At 48.1% G+C, this 23232-nt stretch overlaps 1 protein-coding gene across 5 annotated transcripts; it reads left to right on the top strand.

Annotated features, from left to right (window-relative positions):
* The first annotated feature begins 9109 nt into the window (after positions 1-9109).
* On the top strand, positions 9110-17139 carry POLM (DNA polymerase mu). 5 transcript variants are annotated; one of them, XM_006166006.3, is made up of 11 exons: positions 9113-9589; positions 9945-10119; positions 10783-10881; positions 10994-11164; positions 11755-11826; positions 13600-13720; positions 15357-15489; positions 15592-15694; positions 15768-15974; positions 16060-16143; positions 16326-17139. In XM_006166006.3, the coding sequence occupies exons 1-11, from the start codon at positions 9402-9404 to the stop codon at positions 16410-16412; spliced, it is 1440 nt and encodes a 479-aa protein (XP_006166068.1). In that variant the 5' UTR covers positions 9113-9401; the 3' UTR covers positions 16413-17139. The 5 variants fall into 5 exon arrangements, with proteins under 5 accessions (XP_027623081.1, XP_027623082.1, XP_027623083.1 ...); XM_027767279.1 differs by having other exon boundaries at positions 9111-9589; positions 15592-16143; positions 16326-16464; XM_027767280.1 differs by lacking the exon at positions 10783-10881 and having other exon boundaries at positions 9110-9589; positions 15592-16143; positions 16326-16464.
* The last annotated feature ends 6093 nt before the right edge of the window (positions 17140-23232 follow it).

The raw sequence follows: 23232 nt of genomic DNA, 5'->3' as shown, positions 1-23232 counted from the left end.
GCCTTGCCACTTTCTGCCCCTGTCCCCTGCTCACTCTCCTGTAGTGCCATGCACAAGCCCCTAGAATGCTGGCATTGGCACTGGCACTCCCGGACTCACCATTCCCTTGAGGAGGATGCTTCTGCCCTGGTAAGGTCACTGCTTGGCTGTTGTCCTCCTGGGCACAATGACCAGTCTTGCCTAGAAGTGCCCACTGTGGTACATCTCACCACCAGTTCACCTACTGTCATTGACCAACAAAGTGCCCAATGGCTGGCTTGAAGCAGCTATTTGCAGTACTGTGTTTCTTGGATTCTGTGAGTTGCTGGGAGAAACATGGCAATCACTCTGCAACAGGGGAGCAGGTGGGAGGCTGCATGTGCCACAGGCTCCAAAACCAGCTGTACCACCCCCCATGGGCTCCCTAGAACTGGTGTCTGTCTGCCCTGCCCCACTAGAACATGCAGGCAGGGATTCTGTTGCCCAACACTGAGGACAGAGCCTGGTACACAACAGCTCTGTGGAGCAAATCGTTGGGAGGACAGCGCTGAGTGTTCACGTCATGGTGCCCATCCGGGGAGTGCAGTGACCTTGAAAACATTATTGTAGCTCTAAACTTCAGTTTCCCTATCTATGAGATAGAAAAATTGACAGTGGTGCCAATTCCATACAACTGGAAAAAGTATGAAAATATAACATAAATAATTAGTGGACTGGAAGAATGTACAGTGTGAAATGGGACCCTCTGTGAGCTGACCCACATGGAAGGATCTGGTACACCAGGCACATGTGTGCCTATGTGTCCTAGGAGAATTGTGGCAAGAAGACCCTATTGGGAGTGCTGTCTCTCTCATACTCCACTTACTTATGGAATGAATAAACATATTTAAAAATACATAAAATAATAATAACATAGTACTTGGCATGCCCTGAGTCCCCAAACATTGTGGGTTGTCATCTCTGTCTCTTTCTATCTATGCAAGGCCCATACTCTGAGGTAGGCTGTCAGTGACTCCCTCCATGGACACTCCAGCGGCTGCCCCTTCCTTTTTGACTGTGGTCTATCCCACTGCAGGTGTGACTGCTGCCTCCCTGTCCAGCTTCTCAGTTCTCCATGGACCAGCAACACAACACATCAGCAGAGCTTATACACCTTCCAACTCAGGGCTTTTCTCCTTGAGTCTCTGTGTTTGCATCTCTATTTCTTTTCTTTTTCTTTTTTTTTCTTTTTGGAGAGGTTTTTGCCATAGGGCGCATGTGCTTGCCAGAGAGACAGAAAGTGAGAAATCACCTCCTAGGGGGGATGGCCACGCCGCAATCCCTTCTCCTCCATTCTCCTCTCTGGATCTTGGGCACGCACGCACATGCGCCCAGTGTGAGTTTTAAGCCACCAGGTCCGGGACGCGAACCGCGGTCGACTACATGGGAGTCCTGCGACATACCCATTATACTAACTGCTGTTCCCACATCTGTGTTTATTTTAACAACAGCAGCAGTCAGTGGAAAAATGCCCAAGAGAACAACTTTTGGGTCTGTTCATTCTAGAAGGCACAGCATTCCATCCTGCCCTGGTATAATAAAGTTGTCTGTGATGGGCACAGTGGACCATCCCATCTACTCATGATGGTGTTGAGGTCAATGAACATCCTCTGCTCATGAGACTGCTGGTCCCAGGCCTGAGCCGTTGGCTAGACCAGAGCTGAATAGACAAATGAACTCAAAAAGCTTTCTTTTTTTTTCTTTTTTTATTATTTAAATTTATTTATTTACATTCATTCACTGTATATCATTACAGCATACAAAATGAGATTTTACATCCAGAATACACTGTATATTGGCTCAATCAAGCACATCAACATATGTGTTATCATCAACAAATAATTTTCCATTTCTCGTTTCCTATATATTTTTCTTTATTTCCCCATCCTTGATTCCTTATTTCTCACCCTCTACCATTTCCCACCCTCCTCCCACCCTGTCTCTGGTATCAATGGTTGCTTTCTATGCCTGCCCCCGCCATACACATTTTATTGATTCACTGAAGATATTAATTAATATAAATATTTTGAATAGCAAGCACAGCTGATATATACATATCCATGAACACAAGTCTGACTTTAGGCATAAGCCTCAGTGAGTAGAATGAACATACTATGAAGTAGCACCTAGCTGGGACTATATAGCTTAATGCAGTCATCAAATAGGTATTTTAATACATTTTTTTTTTAATTTCAAGATAAACAGTTTTAGGTTTTCTTTTTCCTGAAACTTTTTTTTTAACTTAATTAATTTACATTCATTCTCTAAGCATCTTCACAGCATACAAAATATGATTTCCCATCCAGAATATACTGCATAGTGGCTTAATCATGTATATATATAATTACCCCTATTTCTGACCCTCTGTCCTTTCCCACCCTCTTCTCACACTATCTCTGGTGTCTACAGTTGTCTTCCATTTCTTTTCCCTCCACATTGTATTGATCACACAATTTCTTAAATAATCTAATGACTTTCAATAGCAAGTTCAGCTGGTAATTTCAAGAAAAATTCAGTTTTAACTTAAATCAAAGAAATCCTAAGGAACTTTGCTTAAAACTTGAAGCCAGAAAACACATTAGGATTCTGTTCAAATGGTAGGTACATGAACCTATTGACATCTCAAGACAGAACACAAATCCTTAAAACCGGACAACAAAGCCTAGAAAAAAATCAGCAATGTTTCAGACAAAAGTTATAAAATTCTATTTCACCAATCCAGTCTCATGTACTTTATCTTCTGTTGTGGTTTGATTTTCCTGATTAAATTCTGGTATATAATATTCCACTCCAGACTTGTTCCTGTGATTAAGATGACCATTTTCTTGGCGGTAAATTCTTTCAGGTTTTGTTTATCTGAGAATTTTCTTGTCTTTTCTTCCCACATGAAGGATAATCTTGCCAGGTACAATATTCTTAGTTGAAATTGCTTTTTCCTTAACATTTTGAATATATCTTCCCATTCTTTCCTCGCTCACATTGTTTCCAATGAGAGATCTGCTGTTATCCTGATGGAATATCCTTTGTAGGTAACTTGATGTTTTTCTCTTGCCAGTCTTAGTATCTTGTCTTTGTCTGTGGTTTTGGTCAATCTGGTTTGGAGAAGATCTTCTTTGGTTGATTCTATTTGGGGTCCTTTGTATTTCTTGAGACTGGATCTTTGAGTGCCTCTCTAGGTTTGGAAAGTTTTCTTCCAGGATCCCATGGAATAGATTATCAATGCCCTTATGAGTCTCTTCGCCTTCTGGGATACCAATTATCCGGATGTTTGGGCGTTTGATGGTATCTAGTATTTCTCGTATATTATTCTCATTTGGGGGGAGCATTTTCTCAGTCTTCATGGTGGATTTTTCTAGGCCAGCAATTTCCTCTTCTACGTCTGAGATTCTATTTTCTGTATGATCTAATCTGCCTTTAATACTTTCAAGGGATATTTTGACTTCCTGTATTATAACTTTCATCTCTAACAGGTCCCTTTGATTCTTTTTTAAAGTGTGTAATTCCTCTTTTAGATCTTGCAAGAATTCCTCACCTCCTAGAACTCTTCAGCTCCTTTCTCCATTCTCTTCTTCAGTTCATGGTCTCTTCTCTTCTACCTGTTAGCTTCGCCACTATGAATATTCTAAATTCTTTATCAGGCATTTCCATAATTTCCATTAAACTGCCTGTGGATGAAGAAGAGTTATTCTTTTCTGTGGGAGGAGAGGTATTTTCTTGCTTTCCCATATTTCTTGTGGTCCTGAGGTGATTTCTAGTCATCTGATGGATGGTGTGTTTCTTCCTAATTCATGAAGTTCAATCTGAACATTCAGGAGCATGCAGAAAGAGGTGATCTGGAATCTCTTTGTCATTCCGTTGTGATCCTTTTGTGCAGCAGATTCAGTAGACATTGGGGAATATGTTAACCCAAATAGTATTTGGATGTTTGGCTATAGTTCCCTTAAATCTGTCTAGAAGCACAATAAGTTGAGATTGAGGAGTGGAGAGATGAGATAAAAGAAATGGAAAAGGAAACACAGAGAGAGAGCAAAAACAACAATAATAAAGAAAAAGAGGGAAAAAAAAAGAAAAAAGTTTAAAATATATATATATTTTTAAAAAGCACAAAATACAAAACCACGTGGCATGGAAATCACTACTTCTCAGGAAGCCATGAGGTCCCTACCTTAAAAAATTTTAAAAAGGAAAAATTACAAAAAAAAATAATAAAGAGAAGACAGAAGCAGAGAGAGACAGAGACAGAGATACAGAAACAGAAATAGAGAAGACTACCTACCTACCACTCAAGTTTGTGGGCTGGAAGCTGAATTATCAGTAAGAAATCTTCATCTCCTTTTCCCCTGAAATCACTAGTTCTCAGGAGCCATGAGGAATCTTCTGAAGGCCTGGCTCTTGCCTCTCCTGCCACTCAAGTTTGTGGGCTGGAAGTTGAATTATCAGTAGGAAATCTTCATCTCTTTTTTCCCTGAAATCAATAGTTCTCAGGAGTCATTGAGGAATCTTCTGAAGGCCTCCATATGATTTTTATATACACAGTCTTAAAGTAATGATTTAATTAAATTTTATTTATTTATTATTATCATTATTGCTTCTCAACCTGTGACAGAACATGTGTGCCCACTAGAGAGAGGCCATTTCAAAACTTTAATAGAAATAACTGAATTTACTTGCATTGTCTTTCTTAGCCATAGCACTTATGCCCATTTTATTAAACTTGGAGCACATATTTTCATCCAATAAGTGGCCAGCCTTCGTGGACACCTTGTCTGGCAGAGCCTGGTCAGCACAGTGGCAGGTTTTACCCACAAAGCTTTCATTTTAAGGCCATGTCACACCTCCACAGTTCTGTGGTCAGATTCCTATGGTGGGGGGAAGTCAAGGCACTCTTCTGCCCCTGAAACCCAGACTTCCTACTCTGGGTCTAGGCCATACAGAGTTCCCCAGCTTGCAAAACAATGTACCTCCTCAAAAGGCAGTAATAGCTTCTCAAACACTGAGCATGTTTTTGTTCTGTACCAGCCAAGCCTGGCACACGCCAGCACATCTGCTATCCGTGCCTGGTCCTCTAACTCTTATGGGTCTACATGAGAAAGGGAAGACTGGCCACTGGTCATGGAATCCAGAGTTAAGCCCAAGCAAACTTAGACCTGAGTAGTGGGTTGAGTGGTGACTCTCCAAATTCATGTCCACACTGAACCAAAGAATGTGACCTTATTTGGAATAAATATCTGTACAGATGAGTTCAGGTAAAAATCATTCCAAGGGACCAGCAGGCAGCATAATGATTACATTGCAAGACTCCAACTTAGTCAACTGCAGTTCAAGTCCTGGACCCAGTGACTTCAAACTCTTGCCAGGCACATGTGCATGCATGCCCAGAATCCTGAGAAGAGAATGGAAGAGAAGGGATTGAGGTGTGGTCATCCCCACTGGATGGTGATTTCTTGCTTTCTATCTATTTCTTTCTATCTCTCTGTCTCTATGATGAGCACATGTGCCCTATAGCAAAAATCTCTCTTAAAAAAAAAAAAAAAGATCAGACCAGCAATTGGTGTATGGCTATGTCGCTGGACTCCCATGTAGTCAACCGCAGTTCGAGTCCTGGACCCGGTGGCTTAAAATTCACACCAGGTGACTGTGCATGTGTGCCCAAGATCCCAGAGGAGAATGGAGGAGTAGGGATTGCAGCATGGCCATCCCCCCTTGGGGGGATGATTTCTCACTTTCTGTCTCTCTGTCTCTCTATGTCTTTCTGGTGAGCGCATGCTCCTATAGCAAAAACCTCTCAAAAACAAACAAAAAACAAACAAAACAAAACAAAAAGATGGGGACCAGCATTTGACGTAATGGCTGTCTCTGGACTGCCATGTAGTCGACTGCAATTTGAGTCCCAGACCCGGTGGCTTAAACTCATTCCGGGTGTGTGTGTGTGCGTGCCCAAGATCCCAAGAGGAGAATGGAGGAGAAGGGATTGCAGTGTGGCCATTCTCCCAGGGTGTGATTTCTTGCTTTCTCTCTCTCTGTCTCTCTCTGTCTTTTGGAGAGAGCACATGTCCTATGGCGAAAACCTCTCCAAAAAAAAAAAATCATCCTGAATCAGGGTAAAGCTAAACCCAATGGCTAGTGTCTTTATAAGAGAGGAAGGTGGATTCTGAGGGCATCCAAGGGAAGGTGGACAGTGATGGCTGGGATAGACAATGGGACCATAACCAAGGGACCCAGGTCCCAGGTCCTATAACCCAGGACCCAGGTTCTCCTGAGCCCTATGCTGACACATGAATTTGGGCCCCCGGGCTACAAGTGTTCATATCTGTTCCTGCAGCACAGACACAAATGCTTCAGGTTGCTCTGATCCACAGCTAGGCAGGAGGATGATTGTGAGACCAGATTTAAAGATATTGGCGATTTGGCCATTGCTCCTGATGGCTGCTGGCAAGTGGCCAGAGGAGGGAGATGACTGAGGCAGGAGAGCTGCACCCCACAGGTTTGTGACAGGGAATACAGATGTGAAGAACAACCAAAGGCACCTCAAGGAGGTGCTTGCTCCACGAGGAAGCTTGGGCAAGACTAAAAGCCCTAAAGAATCACCCCAGGGACCTCTGTGAGTTGGCAGGGGGACCAGAAACTAGCTAGATGAGATTCACCTCAGAACAATAAAGACCTTACATCTAAGCACAGATAGTCAGAAACACAAATGCAAGGTGGGCAGGAAGAGTCACGGTTCCTAGACTTACAGATGCAGCCAGGCAGGAAGGAGCCTGGGAGGCTGCCAGGCGATATCTGAGTCCTGAGAGGGCACAGGAGACTGGATCCTTGCCCTTTTGGGCCCCTGAGCTACAGGTCCTAAAGTGGTCTGCCCAGAACAGAGGGTTTACTGCTCCTCCCCAGGAGGCCAGCAGCAGCTGGTGGGGGGTGGGGGTGAAGGTGAGGATTTGGGGGTAGAGGGGTAATGAGGTGCAGCCTTGCTGCCCAGGCCTGCCTTCCCAACCTGACCTGGGCTGAGGTTAACTCTCCTGGCTTTCACAAAACCTCCTGGGGCTGAATTCCTGGGGACCATGTAGCAGGCAGAGCTAGCATCTGGAATGCCTCCAGAGGAGACCAAAGATCACAGGCAGAGTCTGGGGGGCCTTGTCCACAAATGAGGGTGGAAATTTGTTTGTACTTCCTCTGGCCCTGCCTTTCTTCCAAGACATCCACACCCTTTGAGGAAATTTTAGAAAGTACGAACCAAATAAAATTTTACTTTTTTTTTTCCTTGCTAGAGAGAGAGAGAGACAGGGAGAGAAAGCACCCTCTAGTGCGGCATGGTCACACCACAATCCCTTCTCCATTTCTCCATCCTGTTGGGATTTTGGGTATGCACACATGTGCCCAGAGTGTTTTTCAAACCACTGTCTGTTGTGTGGGATCTGATTCCCTTAACCACTAGACCACAGGGCCAGCTGAACAAAATAAAATGTTAAAATCATTGATGATCCCGTCAACCATTGAAAATATTTTCTTAGTCATCTTGCCACCGTATTTTCCACATATCTCACACAATAAGTGCGTTTTGCAAAAATGGGTTCAGGTGAGGGCCAGCAGGTGGCATAGAGGTTACATTGCTGGATTCCCACATGGTCAACTGCAGCTCAAGTCTCAGACCTGGTGGCTTCAAACTCATGCCAGACACACGTGCATATGTGCTCAAGAACCCAGGAGGTGAATGGAGGAGAAGGGATTGCAGTATGGCCATCCCCCTGAGGGTTATTTTTCACTTTCCCTCTCACTGTCTCTGTCTTTCCCACCAGTGCATGTGCCCTAAGGCAAAAACATTTACCATCCCCCCCCCAAAAAAAAGGCTTTAGGTTATACACACAGCTCTCTGCTACATGAGATAACAGGACTGCGGAGTATCTTCCGGGCACCTTTTCATGCCAGAGAAGGTGGCAGTGAACACCAGGTTTAGAGTCAGGCTATGGAAGTCTAGTGGCCACACTGAAATTCACCATTGTTAGTGCAGAGTTCTGTGAGTTGGACACACATGATCCTGTCACCCCCAGTCTAGCCAGACGGAAGACATGGGCCCAGGATGGCACAACAGTAATGCAGAGGTCTGCAAGCCTGGAGACCACATGATCAAGTGCAGGTCACGCTAGCGCATGATAGAGCTGAATGGCCAGGGAAAGGAGATGGCAACAGATCGCAACCCTATTGGGGGGGGAGTGCTCCCATGGACAATCAACAAAAAGACAGAGAACACTTCATTTCAAGGCCCTTTGCAGACCATTTTTAAGGGTCCAATTAAATAGGATCACAGTATGTTGTTTTTCCCACTTAGACATCTGAGACCCTCCAGGAGGAAGCATGCTTCAGGGGGTGGTGGTTGGCCATGCCACAATCCCTTCGCCTCCATTTCTACTTTCAGGATTTGGGGTACTCATGCACACAAGCTGGACTTTTTTTTTTGTCCGGTCTGGGACCCAAAGTGAGTTGTGAGCCATGTGGGATCCAGATGCCTTAACCACCATGCCACCGGAAAGCTACAGACAATTTCATAATTATGTGAATTGGTCTTAATTTCAACATATGTTACACTTTTTCCAGTTCGTCTTTTGATTTTAATTTTTAGGCACATTTTAATTTGTATGAAATCCAATTTATCATTCTTTTCCTTTAGTGTTTCCAAATTTATTGTGATATTTAGATCATAAGAACATTCATCGACTTTTTTCCAGTATGTTTTTGGTTTCTTAGACAGGAATGTCTGATCCATCTGGAATTTATTTTGGAGTTAAGGAGGAAGGGAGGGCGCCAACTTCTGTTTTTCCAAAACTTCGGCCAGCTGTCCCAACGCCATTCGCTTAAAAATCTCTAGTGTTTGAAGCTCCGCTCGAAACTCGCATTTCTGCCCCACTCCCAGCAGAGGGGGCGCCAGAGTGTTCTCCAGCCCCGGGCTCAGGACCGATGATGATGCCTGGGTCGAGCATGAAGCCCATGGCCACCCCCGAACAAGTACTGGACCCCATCACTGACTCCCCCAGACACCAGGCCCAGGACTGGCCCCTTCCACGACCTGTCCCTCTCTTTACTACCCCCAACCCAGGACCAACCCCGAGTCCCTCCAACGTCCCAGATTGAAAGTGCCCCGCAGTGCTCGAAGGTAATTTGTATACAAGGCGTGCCCTTTGCGAATATTTGCATATAGGCGGGACCTCAGGACGGAAAACACACCCACTTCCACAGGAGCCCCGCCTTCCCAGCGCTCACGCAGGCCCTGAGGCGAGGCCACCGAGAGACCTTATTTGCATACGGCAGAGCCTGGTGTGAGGCGGCCGTATTTCCTCTTCCGCTCGACTTCCGCCCATTTTCCTCCTGTCTTCCGCCCGGCGGCAGTGGCCGCGATGCTTCCAAAACGGAGGCGCGAACGGGTTGGGTCCCCAGTCGGTGCGTTCGCTGCTTCCGCGCTGCCCTCGGTGCGCTTCCCCGACGTCGCTATCTACCTGGCTGAGCCGCGCATGGGCCGCAGCCGCCGGGCTTTCCTCTCACGCCTGGCGCGTTCCAAAGGCTTCCGTGTCCTGGACACCTGCAGGTGCGCTGCTGGGCGGCGAGCTGGGGCTGGCCATCCGAGTGCCCCCAGCTCGGCTGGCCTGGGCCGGGCAGGGTTGACTTTCCTAGCGCTAGGAGGACTCACGCAGACGCCTGGGGCGTTGGGTGTCCGCAAGGGTCTGCCTCCGCCTCTGCAGAGGTAGAACCTGGCCCAGTCCCAGGTCCTCTCTCCCAGGTGGAAAGGGAGATGCTGGCAACTGAACCAAGCCGCAGCGGAGCTAATGCAGGGCCGGCCGCCAGGCCTGCAGGCAACGGGCATGCCCACTAGCTGGTGAGATTTCCCGGAAAGGTGCCCTGGGAGCATGAAGGGGACCTTGAGCTTCATGCTGTTCCCACAGCCCCGAGGTGACGCACGTGGTAATGGAGCAGACCTCAGCGGAGGAGGCCCAGCGCTGGCAGGAGGCCAGGACGGCCTCTGGTCCTGCCCCACCAGTCCTGCTAGATATAAGCTGGTTCACGGAGAGCATGGCAGCTGGCCAACCAGTTTCGGTGGAGCGCCGGCACCGCCTGGAAGTGAGCTGGATTGGGGATGAGGCCTGGGGCCAGGGACATAGTGATGTGGCAGTGCGGATAGGTGCCCTCCATAAGAGGCAGCTGGGAGGGCTCTGCCTAGACCTCCAGGGCCCTGGGAAGCCAGTGGAAGGGTGGGAAATGGGGCCAGGCCACCTAAGGGGCTGTTCGTACTGGTATATACTCAGTGTCCGCTTCTGGCTTTAGACCTTGCTTCCTGGTCAGGAGAGAGCAGAGGGCTAGCACAGTGGTCCTCAAGAGTCTGTGTGTTCCTGCCACTGCTCTACCAGGTGGGCTCCAGGCCAAACTGCCATCACTCAAATCCTGCCTCTGCCTGTGTGCTATAGGACTTGCCTAGAGGCTGCGGTGTCCACACCCAGTTGGTTGTGAGGCTTTGGGAAGATGGAGCACAGCTACCCTGTGCAATATCAGGGATGGTGCCCCATGCAGGCTGCAGGAGTCCTTGCCACTGCTTTGGCCTGAGAGCCCACCCTCAGCCTGTCCCTAGGGTCCCCCTAGATGATGACCTTGCCCCTCAGAGTTGATGGCTTCTGTCCTATGAGCCTTGGGGACTGAGCTGGCACCCAGGAGAGGCCAGGTTCTGGGTGCTGCCTTTCCTCTGACAGCCCTACGGCCTTATGGTGACCTGCATGCTGCCCACCCCAGGTGACAGCATCCAGGGATAGTCCTCCAGGCCCAAGTCAGATGCCAGTCTATGCCTGTCAACGGCCCACACCCCTCTTGCATCACAACACCCATCTTTCGGTGAGCTGCTTCTGTCCCAGGGATCGGGATATGGGTACAGCTGGATGCTGCTTGAGGGTTGAGTTGAGTGGCCCTGCCCACCTAACCCCTTACCAAGGTCCCCTCCTTGCAGGAGGCCTTGGAGACACTGGCGGAGGCAGCAGGCTTTGAAGGCAGCGAGGGCCGCCTCCTCTCCTTCCGCAGAGCGGCCTCCGTGCTCAGGGCCCTCCCTGGCCCTGTCACTGCTCTGAGCCAGCTTCAGGGTCTGCCGTACTTGGGAGGACACTCCTTCAGGGTTGTCCAGGTAGGAGCAGGGTAATGGGTGGCAGAGGAGGCCTCGGGGCATGGTGAGACTGCAGGGGCTCAGTGGCCCTGAACCCAGGTGGAGAGACAAACAGAAGTGGATACACATGGTGCCCTGAGGTTGGAGCAAGCCACCCTCTGCATTAAGATTCCTTATGAACCTTCCACCTGCCCCAGGGAAGCTGAGAGGACTCTAGGGAGCTGAAGAGCCTGGCAGGGCGGGAGGCTGGTGCCGTCACTGTCATCAACCCCAAACTGCCCAGGATGGGAAGAGAGCAGCCTGAGTGAGCCTCTCCTTTTAAAGCACAAGGTGTCTAAGGACCCACCATGCCAAGTTGTCCTTCTGTGCACTTTCATTGCCAGAGTCTAGAGTGGCAGAAGTGCTGTTCAATGAAGCGTGTGGAATTCACACATGTTTTGATGAAGTAAATGTTTCTGTACTCTGGGACTCTTATTCATCTAATCATTCATCTGACCTAGTACCTTAGTTGTTGCAAAGGTGGGCCCAGATCCTGACCCCACAAGCCCCTGTCTGTGGAGTGTTGGAGGGATTGCCCTGGCCCTGCCTGGAGTCTTGCTTTGTCTCCTCAGGAGCTGCTGGAGCATGGTGTCTGTGAGGAGGTAGAAAGAATCCAGAGTTCCGACAGGTACCAGACTATGAAGGTGCGTGTTGGGCCAGGGACTCCAGCCCGTGGTGCCCCTCAGTTTTCTGTGGGAATGACTGCATAGTTCAGGCTGTTTGCAGAGGCTCTGGGCAGCTGCCCCAGCCCAGGAGTCAAAGCGGGTCTGGCTGAGGCAGCAACAGCTAAGCTGACACCTGATATGCCAACAGTCAGGGAAGATGCTCATTCTGATTACAAAGAATCTCCTTGATCACTCAGCACCACCTGTTTTATTGCCCTTACACTGCTGCCCTGTCCTCAAGCACATTTGTGCAGTGACCTCTTAGCAGAGCGCCCTGAACCATTGAGGGTCACTTCCCTACAGTGGCTGTTGCCAGGGGCTGACTTCAAGAACTGACGTGTTCATTTCTTGGTGCTGCCTGGGGCCTGTCTTATGACACACCTGCCCTCTTCTCCTGCTCATCACAGCTCTGTAGGTGCCTTGGCCATGTCTTCTCTGATACCTGCCACTGGCATGTTCTGGAGATGGTAGGAGCAGCAGCCATTTGGGTGGCTTCCTAGGAGGATGTGGCTATGGTACTCTGTGGGGAGAAGGTCACAGGCAGGAGTGGTCAGGACGGGAGGGCTTTGAAGAAGGACACAAGCCCTTTGTTAACCAAGCAAAGTGGATGGGGTGGGTGTAAAGCCAGAGGAACTGGGCCACCATGGTGAGTGATCTAGGCTGGACAACATGCTGATGTGCAGATGTGGGCAACACGCCAGTGTGCAGACATGGGATTGGGATGAAACAGCCCAGCCCCAGCAAGAGTGTCTGGGTAAGGTGGGAGGGTTGCTGAGAGCTGCCTTCCACTGCCCTTCCTCCCACTTCCCCTTACCCTGCCCTCTCTTAGATATATGAGGTCCCAAAAGGATCCAGGCCAGCAGAAAATCACATTAGTATTTAGAAGCTTGTTTTCATAATGCAGTTGAGTTCATCTTAACATCACTTCTGTTAAGATGCTGGTGGCTGCAGTGACAGTGACCAGCTCATATTCTTAGTTAAGATAATCAAGGCAAGGACAGGTCAGCAGAACCCAGGAAGGGCAGGGTCGTGTTGGCTTGCCGGGAGCAGGCTTGGCCACATGCATGTCACTGGGTGCTCTCGCCGCCCTCTGCCCCTGCACTCATGCTGTGCCCCTCTTGCTGCACACGGAGCAGGTCCTGACAGTGGGCCATGCCACCCATTACAGACAGCTTTGTGCGCCTGCTCAGGCCAATTCCCAGCCAACCCTGTGTGGGAGGCTCGTGTGAGAGCAGCCTAGTTAGCCCCTCTGACTGTGGCCAACACTGGCCTCACATCAGCCATAATCATTGCACCATTTGCTGAGGAGGAGAGACACAGCACTGAGCTCAGCTGATGCTGGCTGGGGGGCCACATGGCTCCAGCAAATGGCGAGCCCACCATGCTGACTAGTCAGAGGACCTGATTACTCTGGAGCCATAGGCTAGAGCTCTGCAGGTTCTAGGGGCCCTTTTGTAGAGAAGAGGGGACAGTAAGGCAGTGACCAAGTCTAGCCCCAACATGCTTTCTTCTGGGGCTGCTGCAGTATGAGGGGTCACTTTCCTGTGGGAGGGGCTAGGCAGGCTATTTCCCTGGTTTAAGTCCTCACCAGGAGGCCTAGGGCAGGCAACATGCAAGTGGGAATGCATGGTACCTGCCAGGTGTCATGACTCTGCAGGACATGCACCAGCCCTTGTCTCTCTGCCTCACTTGCATCCACATCTTACTAAGAGTTCTGCTCTCACCTCAGTGTGCTTTCCTTCCTCTGCACAGCTTTTCACCCAAGTCTTTGGAGTTGGGGTGAAGACTGCTAACCGGTGGTACCAGGAGGGATTGCGAACCCTGGATGACCTCCGAAAGCAGTCCCAGAGATTGACTCGGCAGCAAAGGGCAGGTGAGCTGCCTGGAGCCTGCTCATTGGCACACAGGTGTGCCCAGGCCCTGGTGGTGCCTGCATGAGGGCATCCTTGCTTAGCAGGTTCTTGGGAACTGTGACATGCACAGCCCTGCTGCAGCATTTAAGGGTGTGTAGTCATCCCCAGCTAGACTTTGACCTGGGACCTGGGTGACTTGGACCTAGGCACAGCTGCCAGCTGTGCAAGGACCTGTGACTCCACCCAGTGACTGGGGCCTACAGTGGGGAGGTGGCTCCAACTCTGAACCCAGAGTCTGCTTGACTTAGGTTGGAGCCCTTCTATCATTTCCCAGGAGGGTGACCAAGACAGAGGCGAAAGCTCTCCTGAGTCTCAGTTGCATAGTTGCATTTTCTTTTCTTTTCTTTCTTCTTCTTTTTTTTTGGAGAAGTTTTTGCTATAGGGCGCATGCGCTTGCCAGAAAGACAGAGAGAGACAGAGAGACAGAAAGCGAGAAATCACTCCCCAGGGGGGATGGCCACGACGCAATCCTTTCTCCTCCAGTCTCCTCGCGGGATCTTGGGCACGCACGCACACGTGCCCGGCTTGAGTTTAAGCCACCGGGTCTGGGACTTGAACCGCGATCGACTACATGGGAGTCCACCGACGTAGCCATTACGCTAACTGCTGTTCCCTTTTTTTTTTTTTTTAAAGAGAGGTTTTTATTGTAGGGCATCCCACCAAGGGGGATGGCCATGCTGCAATCCCTTCTCGTCTCTCAGGATTTTGGGTATGCATGCACACATGCCTGGCATGAGTTTTAAGCTGTTGGGTCTGGGACTTGAACCATGGTTGACTATGTGGAAGCCCAGCAACGTAACCATTAATGCCATCTGCTGGTCCCCTCAGTTGCATTTTCTATAAATGGGAGTGGGGCAGCACGGAATTCCATGAGCTCTGTGGGAGCTGACAAGTGGTAGGCCTCCTAAAGAGGCCTATTCTTTCCAGTGGCCTGCCTAGTTACTTAGCCATCCTATCCAGGGAGGAGCCCTACAGCCGGCAGGTTCTGCTAGCTCAGCGTCTCTTGGCACACTTTCTCTAGGCTGCTGCCTGGACCGGCTCACAGAGGAGCAGGTTCCAGGTCCTCCCCTCTTTGACAAGGTATATGGATTGGCCAGTAGCGTTCACTGGGCCAGGGCTGCCATCTCTCACGTTGAAGCCTCTCCTTAGCCATGAAAGGCAGTGATCCTTCTTGGGCAGAAATGACTGAAGTGGGGTCCTTCTGGTGGCCCCCTTAGATCCTTTTACTACCTTTTGGTCCTATTTTATGGATGGGGAAAACTGAAGCATCAGAAGGGCCAGTCTGTGTCTAGACTTGACATCAATGTCCTTGCACTGGGTTATGCTGTAGTTTTGCAAGATATTGCCTCTGCCCCAGAGTGCCAAGGAGGGAGCACTTAGGATGGCCCTGAGTTGTTTCTTTCAACTGCATGGGAACCTGCAGCAACCTCTAAATGAACATGCTTCAGTTGTGATAGCAATTGCTCCTTACCCTAGCCTCGCCCTTAGAGGCCTCTCCCTGCCATGTAGCCAGGCCCCAGGGTAGCTGCGTTGTCTGCTGGGGCTGGGTTCTATGTCATGAGTAGGATGGCTGACTAGGACCCCATGCTGTCCTAGGACTCCAGTACCACCAGGACCTGAGCACCCCAGTTCAACGGCCTGATGCAGAGGCCCTGCAGCAGGTGGTGGAGGTGGCTGTGAGACAGACCCTGCCTGGGGCCACTGTTACGCTGACTGGTGGCTTCCGGAGGTAAGGGGCCCCATGTGCCCTTCCTTGCTTGCTCTGGGTTAGGGATGTGGGGGTGGGGCTGGAGCCAAGGGATCATGTCTAGGGGATGAAGCAGTCCCTCAGGGGAAAGTTGCAGGGCCACGACGTGGACTTACTCATCAGTCACCCTGAGGAAGGCCAGGAGGTGGGCCTGCTGCCCCAGCTGCTGCTCCGCCTGCAGGACCAGGTGAGCACCCACTCCCTGGTGCCCACCTTGCCCTGCCCAGCCCGTGGTACCATGACTGCCCGGTCTCCCGCAGGGCCTGCTTATGTACCAGCAGTACCAGCGTGGTGGGGAGCCCAGCCACATAGTTCGCCAGGGTCACACCATGGATGCCTTCGAGAGGAGTTTCTGCATCTTCCGTCTGCCACAGCCCCCGGGGGCCTGGAAGGCCGTGAGGGTGGACTTAGTGGTTGTCCCCATCAGCCAGTTCCCCTTTGCTCTGCTTGGCTGGACTGGCTCCCAGGTGGGGTGGTGCTGCCTGGTATGGTGGGGCCGCCTGGTACGGTGGGGCCAGGATTGACCAGTCTGCTCAGGTGCCCTTCCCACAGCTGTTTGAGAGGGAGCTGCGCCGCTTCAGCCATCAGGAGAGGGGTCTGCGGCTGACCAGCCAAGGGCTGTTTGACCCAGAGCAGGTATGGGGCACCCAGTGGGAAGTAGGACACAACCAAAGTTTAATTGTCCTTAGAACCTGCAGGCCATATCTGGGCCTTGACATCCATAGACCCTAGCTATGAGGGTCACACCCCACCTGCACAGGCCCTGTCCCCCTTTCAGACTTCCTGCCACCTGACCACTGAGCTCTGCTTTGTTGCAGAAGAGAGTTTTCCATGCAACTTCAGAGGAGGACATCTTCAGGCACCTGGGGCTCAAGTACCTTCCTCCAGAGCAGAGGAATGCCTGACCTGCATGCCACCCCACCTCCTCCCTGGATCCTTGGCTGAGAATGCCCCGCAGTGAGGCACCCCATTCTCACAGGGTACTGTGGGGCTTGGTGAGGTGGTCAGTTCAGAGCCTCCCTGTACCCTGATCCCTGCCCCATAGGGGATCTGAGCTGATGTGCTCGGGAGCCTGTGGGCATAAGAAGCAAGTGCTGTCCTAAGAGCCAGTCCAAGGGCAGTTCCTGTGAGTCTTGCAAGGTACCCTCAGAAGTATTCCCATAGAAGCATCTGTCCCTACCTGGAGGAGTCTTCTGGAGGTACACCAGAGGCATCCAGAGAGGAAGATGGCCCCCCAGTCAGGGAGTTGGAAGGAAGACAGCGTGCAGCCCCTCTAGGTTCTTGCTTATGCCTACAGGCCTGGCCAGCAGGTCTGAGGCACAGCCACCCTCCCCTCATTGCTCCACCCAGCATTGCCCAGTGTTGCTGCCTCCCAAGCCTATGCCCCCATGCAGGTTGGCTTACTGGTTTTCTGCTCCATGGCCTGGCCCCCAAATGACCCACCTGCACCAAAGTAGAAACATCGAGGTGGGCCTCACACACCCATCTCCTGTGGGTCTCAAATTTCCAAGCCTTCTCTCACCTCAGGGCCTTTGTTCCCACCTTTCACCAAACCATTCACTTGGAACCACATTCACCCTATCAGTGGAGAGTCCCTAGACCATGCACCATATTAAAAATATCTCTAAAACACTCATCGTGGGTACAGTTGTGTGAGTTTTTTTTTAAAGAATTATTTTATTTAACTTTATTTATTTACTTATTTTTTATTTTGACCAGAGAGGGACAGAGAGAGAGAGAGAGATTGGGAAAGTGTGAGAGCAAGCTGCCAGGTCCGAGATTTGAACCACAGTTGGCCATGTGGGAGTCTAGTGTCTTTAACCACATGCCACCTGCTAGCCCCAGTTGTGTGAGTTTTTTTTTTTAATCTTTTATTTATTTTTTTGAAGAGGTTTTTGCTATAGGGCACGTGTGCTCACCAGAAAGACAAGAGACAGAGAAACAGAAAGCAAGAAATCACCCCCCGGGGGGGATGGCCATGCCGTGATCCCTTCTCCTCCAGTATCCTCTCGGGATCTTGGTCATACACACACACACACCCGGCGTGAGTTTAAGCCACTGGGTCCGGGACTTGAACCGCGGTCGACTACATGGGATTCCAGTGACATAGCCACTACGCTAACTGCTGGTCCCCCAGTTGTGTGAGTTTTAACACATAGATAGGCTGGTTCACCTCTGCCACCCATAACTGCATCACGTGCCACCACAGCCCCCTCCCCGCCATCCTCCTCCTGGTTCTTGGGTCTTGGTCCCTTAAAAGAGTTTTGTTTTATCAAAAACGTCACACAAGTGGAGCCAACTCCATGCAGTTCTGTGCTGTGTAATGACAGATGGCACATTGGATGGTCCTGTAAAGTTATGGTAGGCTACACCACATGGGCTAGTTGTGCCATGCCATGAAGGCCTGGCCTTAAACTCTAATGTTTGCACCATGATAGTGTTGCCCGACACCTTATTCCTCAGAAACATTCCTGTCAGCAACACCTGACTTTGACTAACTTTTCTCCTCAGCAGAAGACCTTTGAGATTCATGCAGGCTGTGTGTGTGCTAACCATTTGCTCCCCCTGGTTGCTGCACATATTTTATGCCATGTGTCCCAAAGTTGGTCCAGCCAGCTGCTGAAGAATGGGTTGTTTCCAGTTCTCCATGAATGTGCACAGATCTGTACACATGTATGGGCAGGTTTGTGTAAACTTAAATTTTTCTCAGGTCAATAGCAAGATATCAGGGTTCTTGGGTTGTATTATATTATGTTTAAGGATTTTTTTTTTTTTTTGGTCAGAGGATACATGCACTTGCCACAGAGAGAGAGAGAGCAAGCACCTCAGTTGAATCTTCACACCACCATCCACCCTCCAACTCCAGCCATTCCCAGATCATGAGCACACACATGCCTGGCATGCTCAGGGAGGTCTCTGGACATAAACCTGGAGCCTTCCTATGTGGCCAGTCTTGTAGTGTTGCATTACTGTTGTGCCACCATTTTGTCTCCATGAATATTTATAATTTTGGTGAAGTACAGTTGAATAGTTTTTCTGTTACCAGTTTTTTTTTCCTGTTTCGGGGAGGGCGGGGGGGGGGTCACATGTCTGGCCCCAAGTTTCCATTTGATTAACTTAGATTTTAGGGTAATGCTTTTATCAGGTAGTGAGTCTTCCAACTTTATTCTTCAGTTTTTTTGGAGAGGTTTTTGTATAGGATGTGCAAGCTCGACTGAGACAGAGAGAGACAGAAAGCGAGAAATCACCTCCCAGGGGAGATGGCCACGCTGCAATCCCTTCTCTATTCTCCTCTCGGGATCTTGAGCACGCATGCACACACGCCTGGCGTGAATTTAAGCCACCAGGTAAGGGACTTGAACTGTGGTCGACTCTGTGGGAGTCCAGCAACATAGCCATTACGCCAACTGCTGGTCCCTAACTTTGTTCTTTAAAAATTGTTTTGACCGGGAACCAGCAGTTAGCGTAATGGCTATGTCGCTGGACTCCCACGTAGTTGACCGCAGTTCGTGTCCGGACCCGGTGGCTTAAAAAACTCATGCTGGGTGCGTGTGCATGCATGCCCAAGATCCCGAGAGGAGAAGGGATTGAGGCATGACCATCCCCCCTGGGGATGCTTTGTTTCTGATCTTAGGCGGAAAGGAGTCGGTGTCTTGCCAGTATGCTGTTACAGGTGCTTTTTTTGTAGATGCCTTTATCAGACTAAGAACCCTTTCAGTCCAAGTTTTCTGAAAGTTTTTATAAAGATGAGTGTTCTGTTTTGTCAGATGCTATTTCTGTATTAAGTGATATGATCACGTGAATTTCGCTTATGGTTGATTTTGCAATACGGAACCAGCTTTGAATTCCTAAAATAAGTCCCACTTGGTCTTGGTTTATTATTATTCTTATATGTTGCTGGGATTGATTTGCATGTATTTTATGAAGGTTTGTGTCTATTCATGAATGATATTAGTCTGTAGTTTTCTTGTACTGTCTTTGGTTTTGGTATCAGGTTGTGTTTCCTATTTCATTTTCTGGGAAGAGGTTGTGTAGAACTGTTACTACTTTAAATATTTATAATTTATCTGTGAAACCATCAGGACCCAGAGAGTTCTTTTTCAAAAGGCTTTAATCTATGAGTTCAATTTCTCTAATAGGTGTAGGACTATTCAGATTAGCTGTCTCTTGGGTAAGTTTTGATGTTTTGTGTTTTTTTTTTTTAAGAAATAGGTCGTTTTATTGGAGGGTCAGCAGGTGGCATACTGGTTAAGGCACTATACTCCCACGTGGCCAACTGTAGGCCGAGTCCTAGACCCTGCAGGTTGAAACTCACACTGGGTACATGTGTACGCATACCTAAAATTGTGAGAGGAGAATGGAGGAGAAGGGATTGCGGTATGGCCATCCCCTTAGGGGATGATTTCTCACTTTTTGTTTCTTTCTCTGGTGAGCGCACACTCCCTAAAACAAAAATCTCTCAAAATAATTAAAAAATTAAAAAAAAAAATAAGGGCCCAGCAGATAGCGTAATGGTTATGTCTCTGGACTCTACATGGCCAACTGTAGCTCAAGTCCCTGACCTGGAAGCTTGAAACTCATGCTGGGTGTGTGTGGGCCTGTGCATGTCCAAAATCCTGAGAGGAAAATGGAGAAGGGATTGCATTGTGGCCATCCTCCCTGGAGGGAGGGGGGTGATTTCTTGCTTCCTGTCTCTCTGTCTCTGCAGAAAGCTCATGTGCCCTACAGCAAAAATCTCTCTTAAAAAAAAAAAAGAAAGATGGGACCACCAGATGGCATAATGGTTATGTTGTTGGACTCTTATATAGTCGACTGCAGTTTGAGTCCCGGACCCAGTGGCTTAAAAATTAAGCTGGGCATGTGCACACGCATGCGTGTGTGTGTGTATGTATGTGTGTGTGTGTGTGGGGGGGGTTGCATGTCCAGTGTCCTGAAGGGAGAATGGAGGAGAAGGGATTGTGGTGTGGCCATCCCCCCAAGGGGGTGATTTCTTGCTTTCTGTGTCTGTCTCTCTGGCAAGAGCATGCTCCCTTTTGCAAAAATCTCTCTAAAAAAAACCCCTTTTATCTAAATTGTCAAATTTTTATTCATAGTATTTACTTATTGTCCTTTTTAAAAATAATAAGTATTTCCTTTATTTTATTTATCATTATTAATTTTAATTTGACCTTAGTGAGACAGACAGAGAGAGAGAGTGAGAAAGCAAACCACCAAGTCTAGGACTTGAACTGTCAGCCATTTTGGCGTCTGGTGCCCCCAACAACCATGACACCTACTGGTCCCATTCCCTTATTGTCCTTTAAATGTCTATGTTGTCAATGATGATGTTACTAATTTTTTTCCCTGATATTGGTAATGTCTCTCTCAATCTCTCTCTCTCTGTAGTCTGGCCAGAGGTGTAACAATTATATTGATTTTCTCAAAGACATTTTTCATCTCATTGTTAATTTCATTGATTTTTTAAAAAATTTATGTAAACATGCCAGCAGGTGGCATGGTGGTAAAGGGCACTAGACTCCCACATGACCGACCACGGTTCAAGTCTCAGACCTGGTGGCTTGCTTTCTCACTTCCTCTCTCTGTGTCTCTCTGATCAAACTGGAAAATAATAATGATAATAATAATAAAGTTAAATAAAAGAATTATTCCATAAAAAAATTATGTAAACAAACAGGTCCTCCCAACGTGACTTTTTTTTTTTAAAGAATTATTCATTTAATTTTATTGATTATATTATTCTTCCTCAATTTGACCAGAGAGAAACAGAGAGAGAGAAAGCCAACCTCCAGGTATGGGACTTGAACCGCAGTCAGTCATGTAGGAGTTTAGGGCCTTCACCACACCATCTGCTGGTTCTACACTTGACATTTTTTATTTTATTTTTTTAATGCTGTCACCTTAACATAATTACTTCACAACTGTTTTCAGATTAATTTCACATTTTATGTAAAGTCACCATTTATGATGTATATAAAATATATATATTTTTTCAATAGAGAATGTTACTTTTTTTTTGTCTCGTAAGTATTTCTTTTGCACCTCACACGCACTCTCTACATTCCCCTCCCGTATAGTCTGGTATCTACACTTATCCTCTCTACTATCATATCTTCAGATCTTTTTATTTCTGCCATAGAGTACAGATATTTGGTATGTATTGAGCAGGGATTTACAGCATGAATCTTCCAAAGTTTGGCTCACTTTGCTTAACATTAAGTCTTACATATTCATCCACTTTGAATCAAATGATAGGGTCTCATTGTTCCTTTTTTATTTTTTAAGGAATTATTTTATTGGGACCAGCAGGTGGCGTGGTGGTTAAGGTGCTGGACACTCCCACATGGCCGGCCACGGTTTGAGTCCTGGATCTGGAGGCTTGCTGTCCCACTTTCTTCTTCTCTCTCTCTGTCTCTGTCTCTCTCTGGTCAAATTTAGAATGAATGAATAAATAAAATTGAATAAATAATTCTTAAAGAATTATTTTAAAAAAAAATAATAATAATAATAATAATTTTATTTATTTATTTATTTATTTACTTATTTTTAATTTGACCAGAGAGGGACAGAAAGAGAGAGAGAAAAAATGAGAAAGTAAGCTGCCAGGGCCGGATCTTGAACCATGATCGGCCATGTGGGAATCCAGTGCCCTTAACCTCCACGCCACCTGCCAGCCTCCTCATTGCTTCTTATGGGTGAATAATATTCCATAGTATTTATGTGCTACAGTTTTTCAACCTAGTTATTAGATCTTGCATATTTGAGTTGATTCCAGGTCTTAGCATTTGTGACTAATGCTACAATAAATGTGAATGTGCACATGTTAATTTCGTCAATTTCTGTTCTTACCTTTGTCATTTCCTTCCTTCTGCTTGCAAGGGAAGCTTAAGATAGTTGATTTGAGACCTGTCTTCATTTCTTTCTTTGTTTTTTTGAGCGAGATTTTTTGCTATAGGGTGCATGTGCTCACTGGAGAGACAGAGAGACAGAAAGTGAGAAATCACCCCTCAGGGAGATGGCCATGCTGCAATCTCTTCTCTATTCTCCTCTCTGGATTTTGGGTGCATACACACGCACCTGGCGTGAGTTTAAACCACCCTGTCTGAAACTTAAACTGCGTATGACTATGTGGGAGTCTAGCAACGTAACAGTTACACCATCTACTGGTCCTAAGACCTCTTTTCTTTTCTTTTTTTTTGGAGAGGTTTTTGCTATAGGGCGTGTGTGCTCGCCAGACAGACAGAGAGACAGAGAGACAGAAAGCGAGAAATCACCGCCTCAGAGGGGATGGCCACGTTGCAATCCCTTCTCCTCCATTCTCCTCTCGGTATCTTGGGCACACACGCACACGCACCCAGAGTGAGTTCAAGCCACCAGGTCTGGGACTCGAGCCATGGTTGACTACTTGGGAGTCCAGCGACATAGCTACTGCGCTAACTGCTGGTCCCCCTAAGACCTCTTTTCTAACAAGCATATAATGGTCTCAGTTTCTCACTAGACACCACTGTAGCTATATCACACATTTTTGACATACTGTATCATCATTTTTGTTCAGATCAAAATATTTCTTAAAATGATTATTAGGAACCAGCAGTTAGCGTAATGGCTATGTTGCTGGACTCCCACATAGTTGACTGCGGTTCGTGTCCCGGACCCGGTGGCTTAAAACTCACACCAGGCGCGTGTGTGTGCGTGCCCAGGATCCCAGGAGGAGAATGGAGGAGAAGG

This window comes from Tupaia chinensis, unplaced genomic scaffold (genome assembly GCF_000334495.1).
Source record: "Tupaia chinensis unplaced genomic scaffold, TupChi_1.0 Scaffold144150_1, whole genome shotgun sequence".
Classification (NCBI taxonomy): Eukaryota; Metazoa; Chordata; class Mammalia; order Scandentia; family Tupaiidae; genus Tupaia; species Tupaia belangeri.
Note: the sequence above shows the minus strand (reverse complement) of the source record. Positions and strands in the feature narration are given on the sequence as shown.

Bases quoted from the DNA above. Each gene is read 5' to 3' on its own strand.
- POLM (XM_027767279.1), top strand. From the start codon at position 9,402: ATGCTTCCAAAACGGAGGCGCGAACGGGTTGGGTCCCCAGTCGGTGCG. The intron at 13,721-15,356 runs GTGAGCTGCCTG...ATGCTGTCCTAG, and splicing joins GACTCGGCAGCAAAGGGCAG to GACTCCAGTACCACCAGGAC. The intron at 15,490-15,591 runs GTAAGGGGCCCC...GCAGTCCCTCAG, and splicing joins CTGACTGGTGGCTTCCGGAG to GGGAAAGTTGCAGGGCCACG.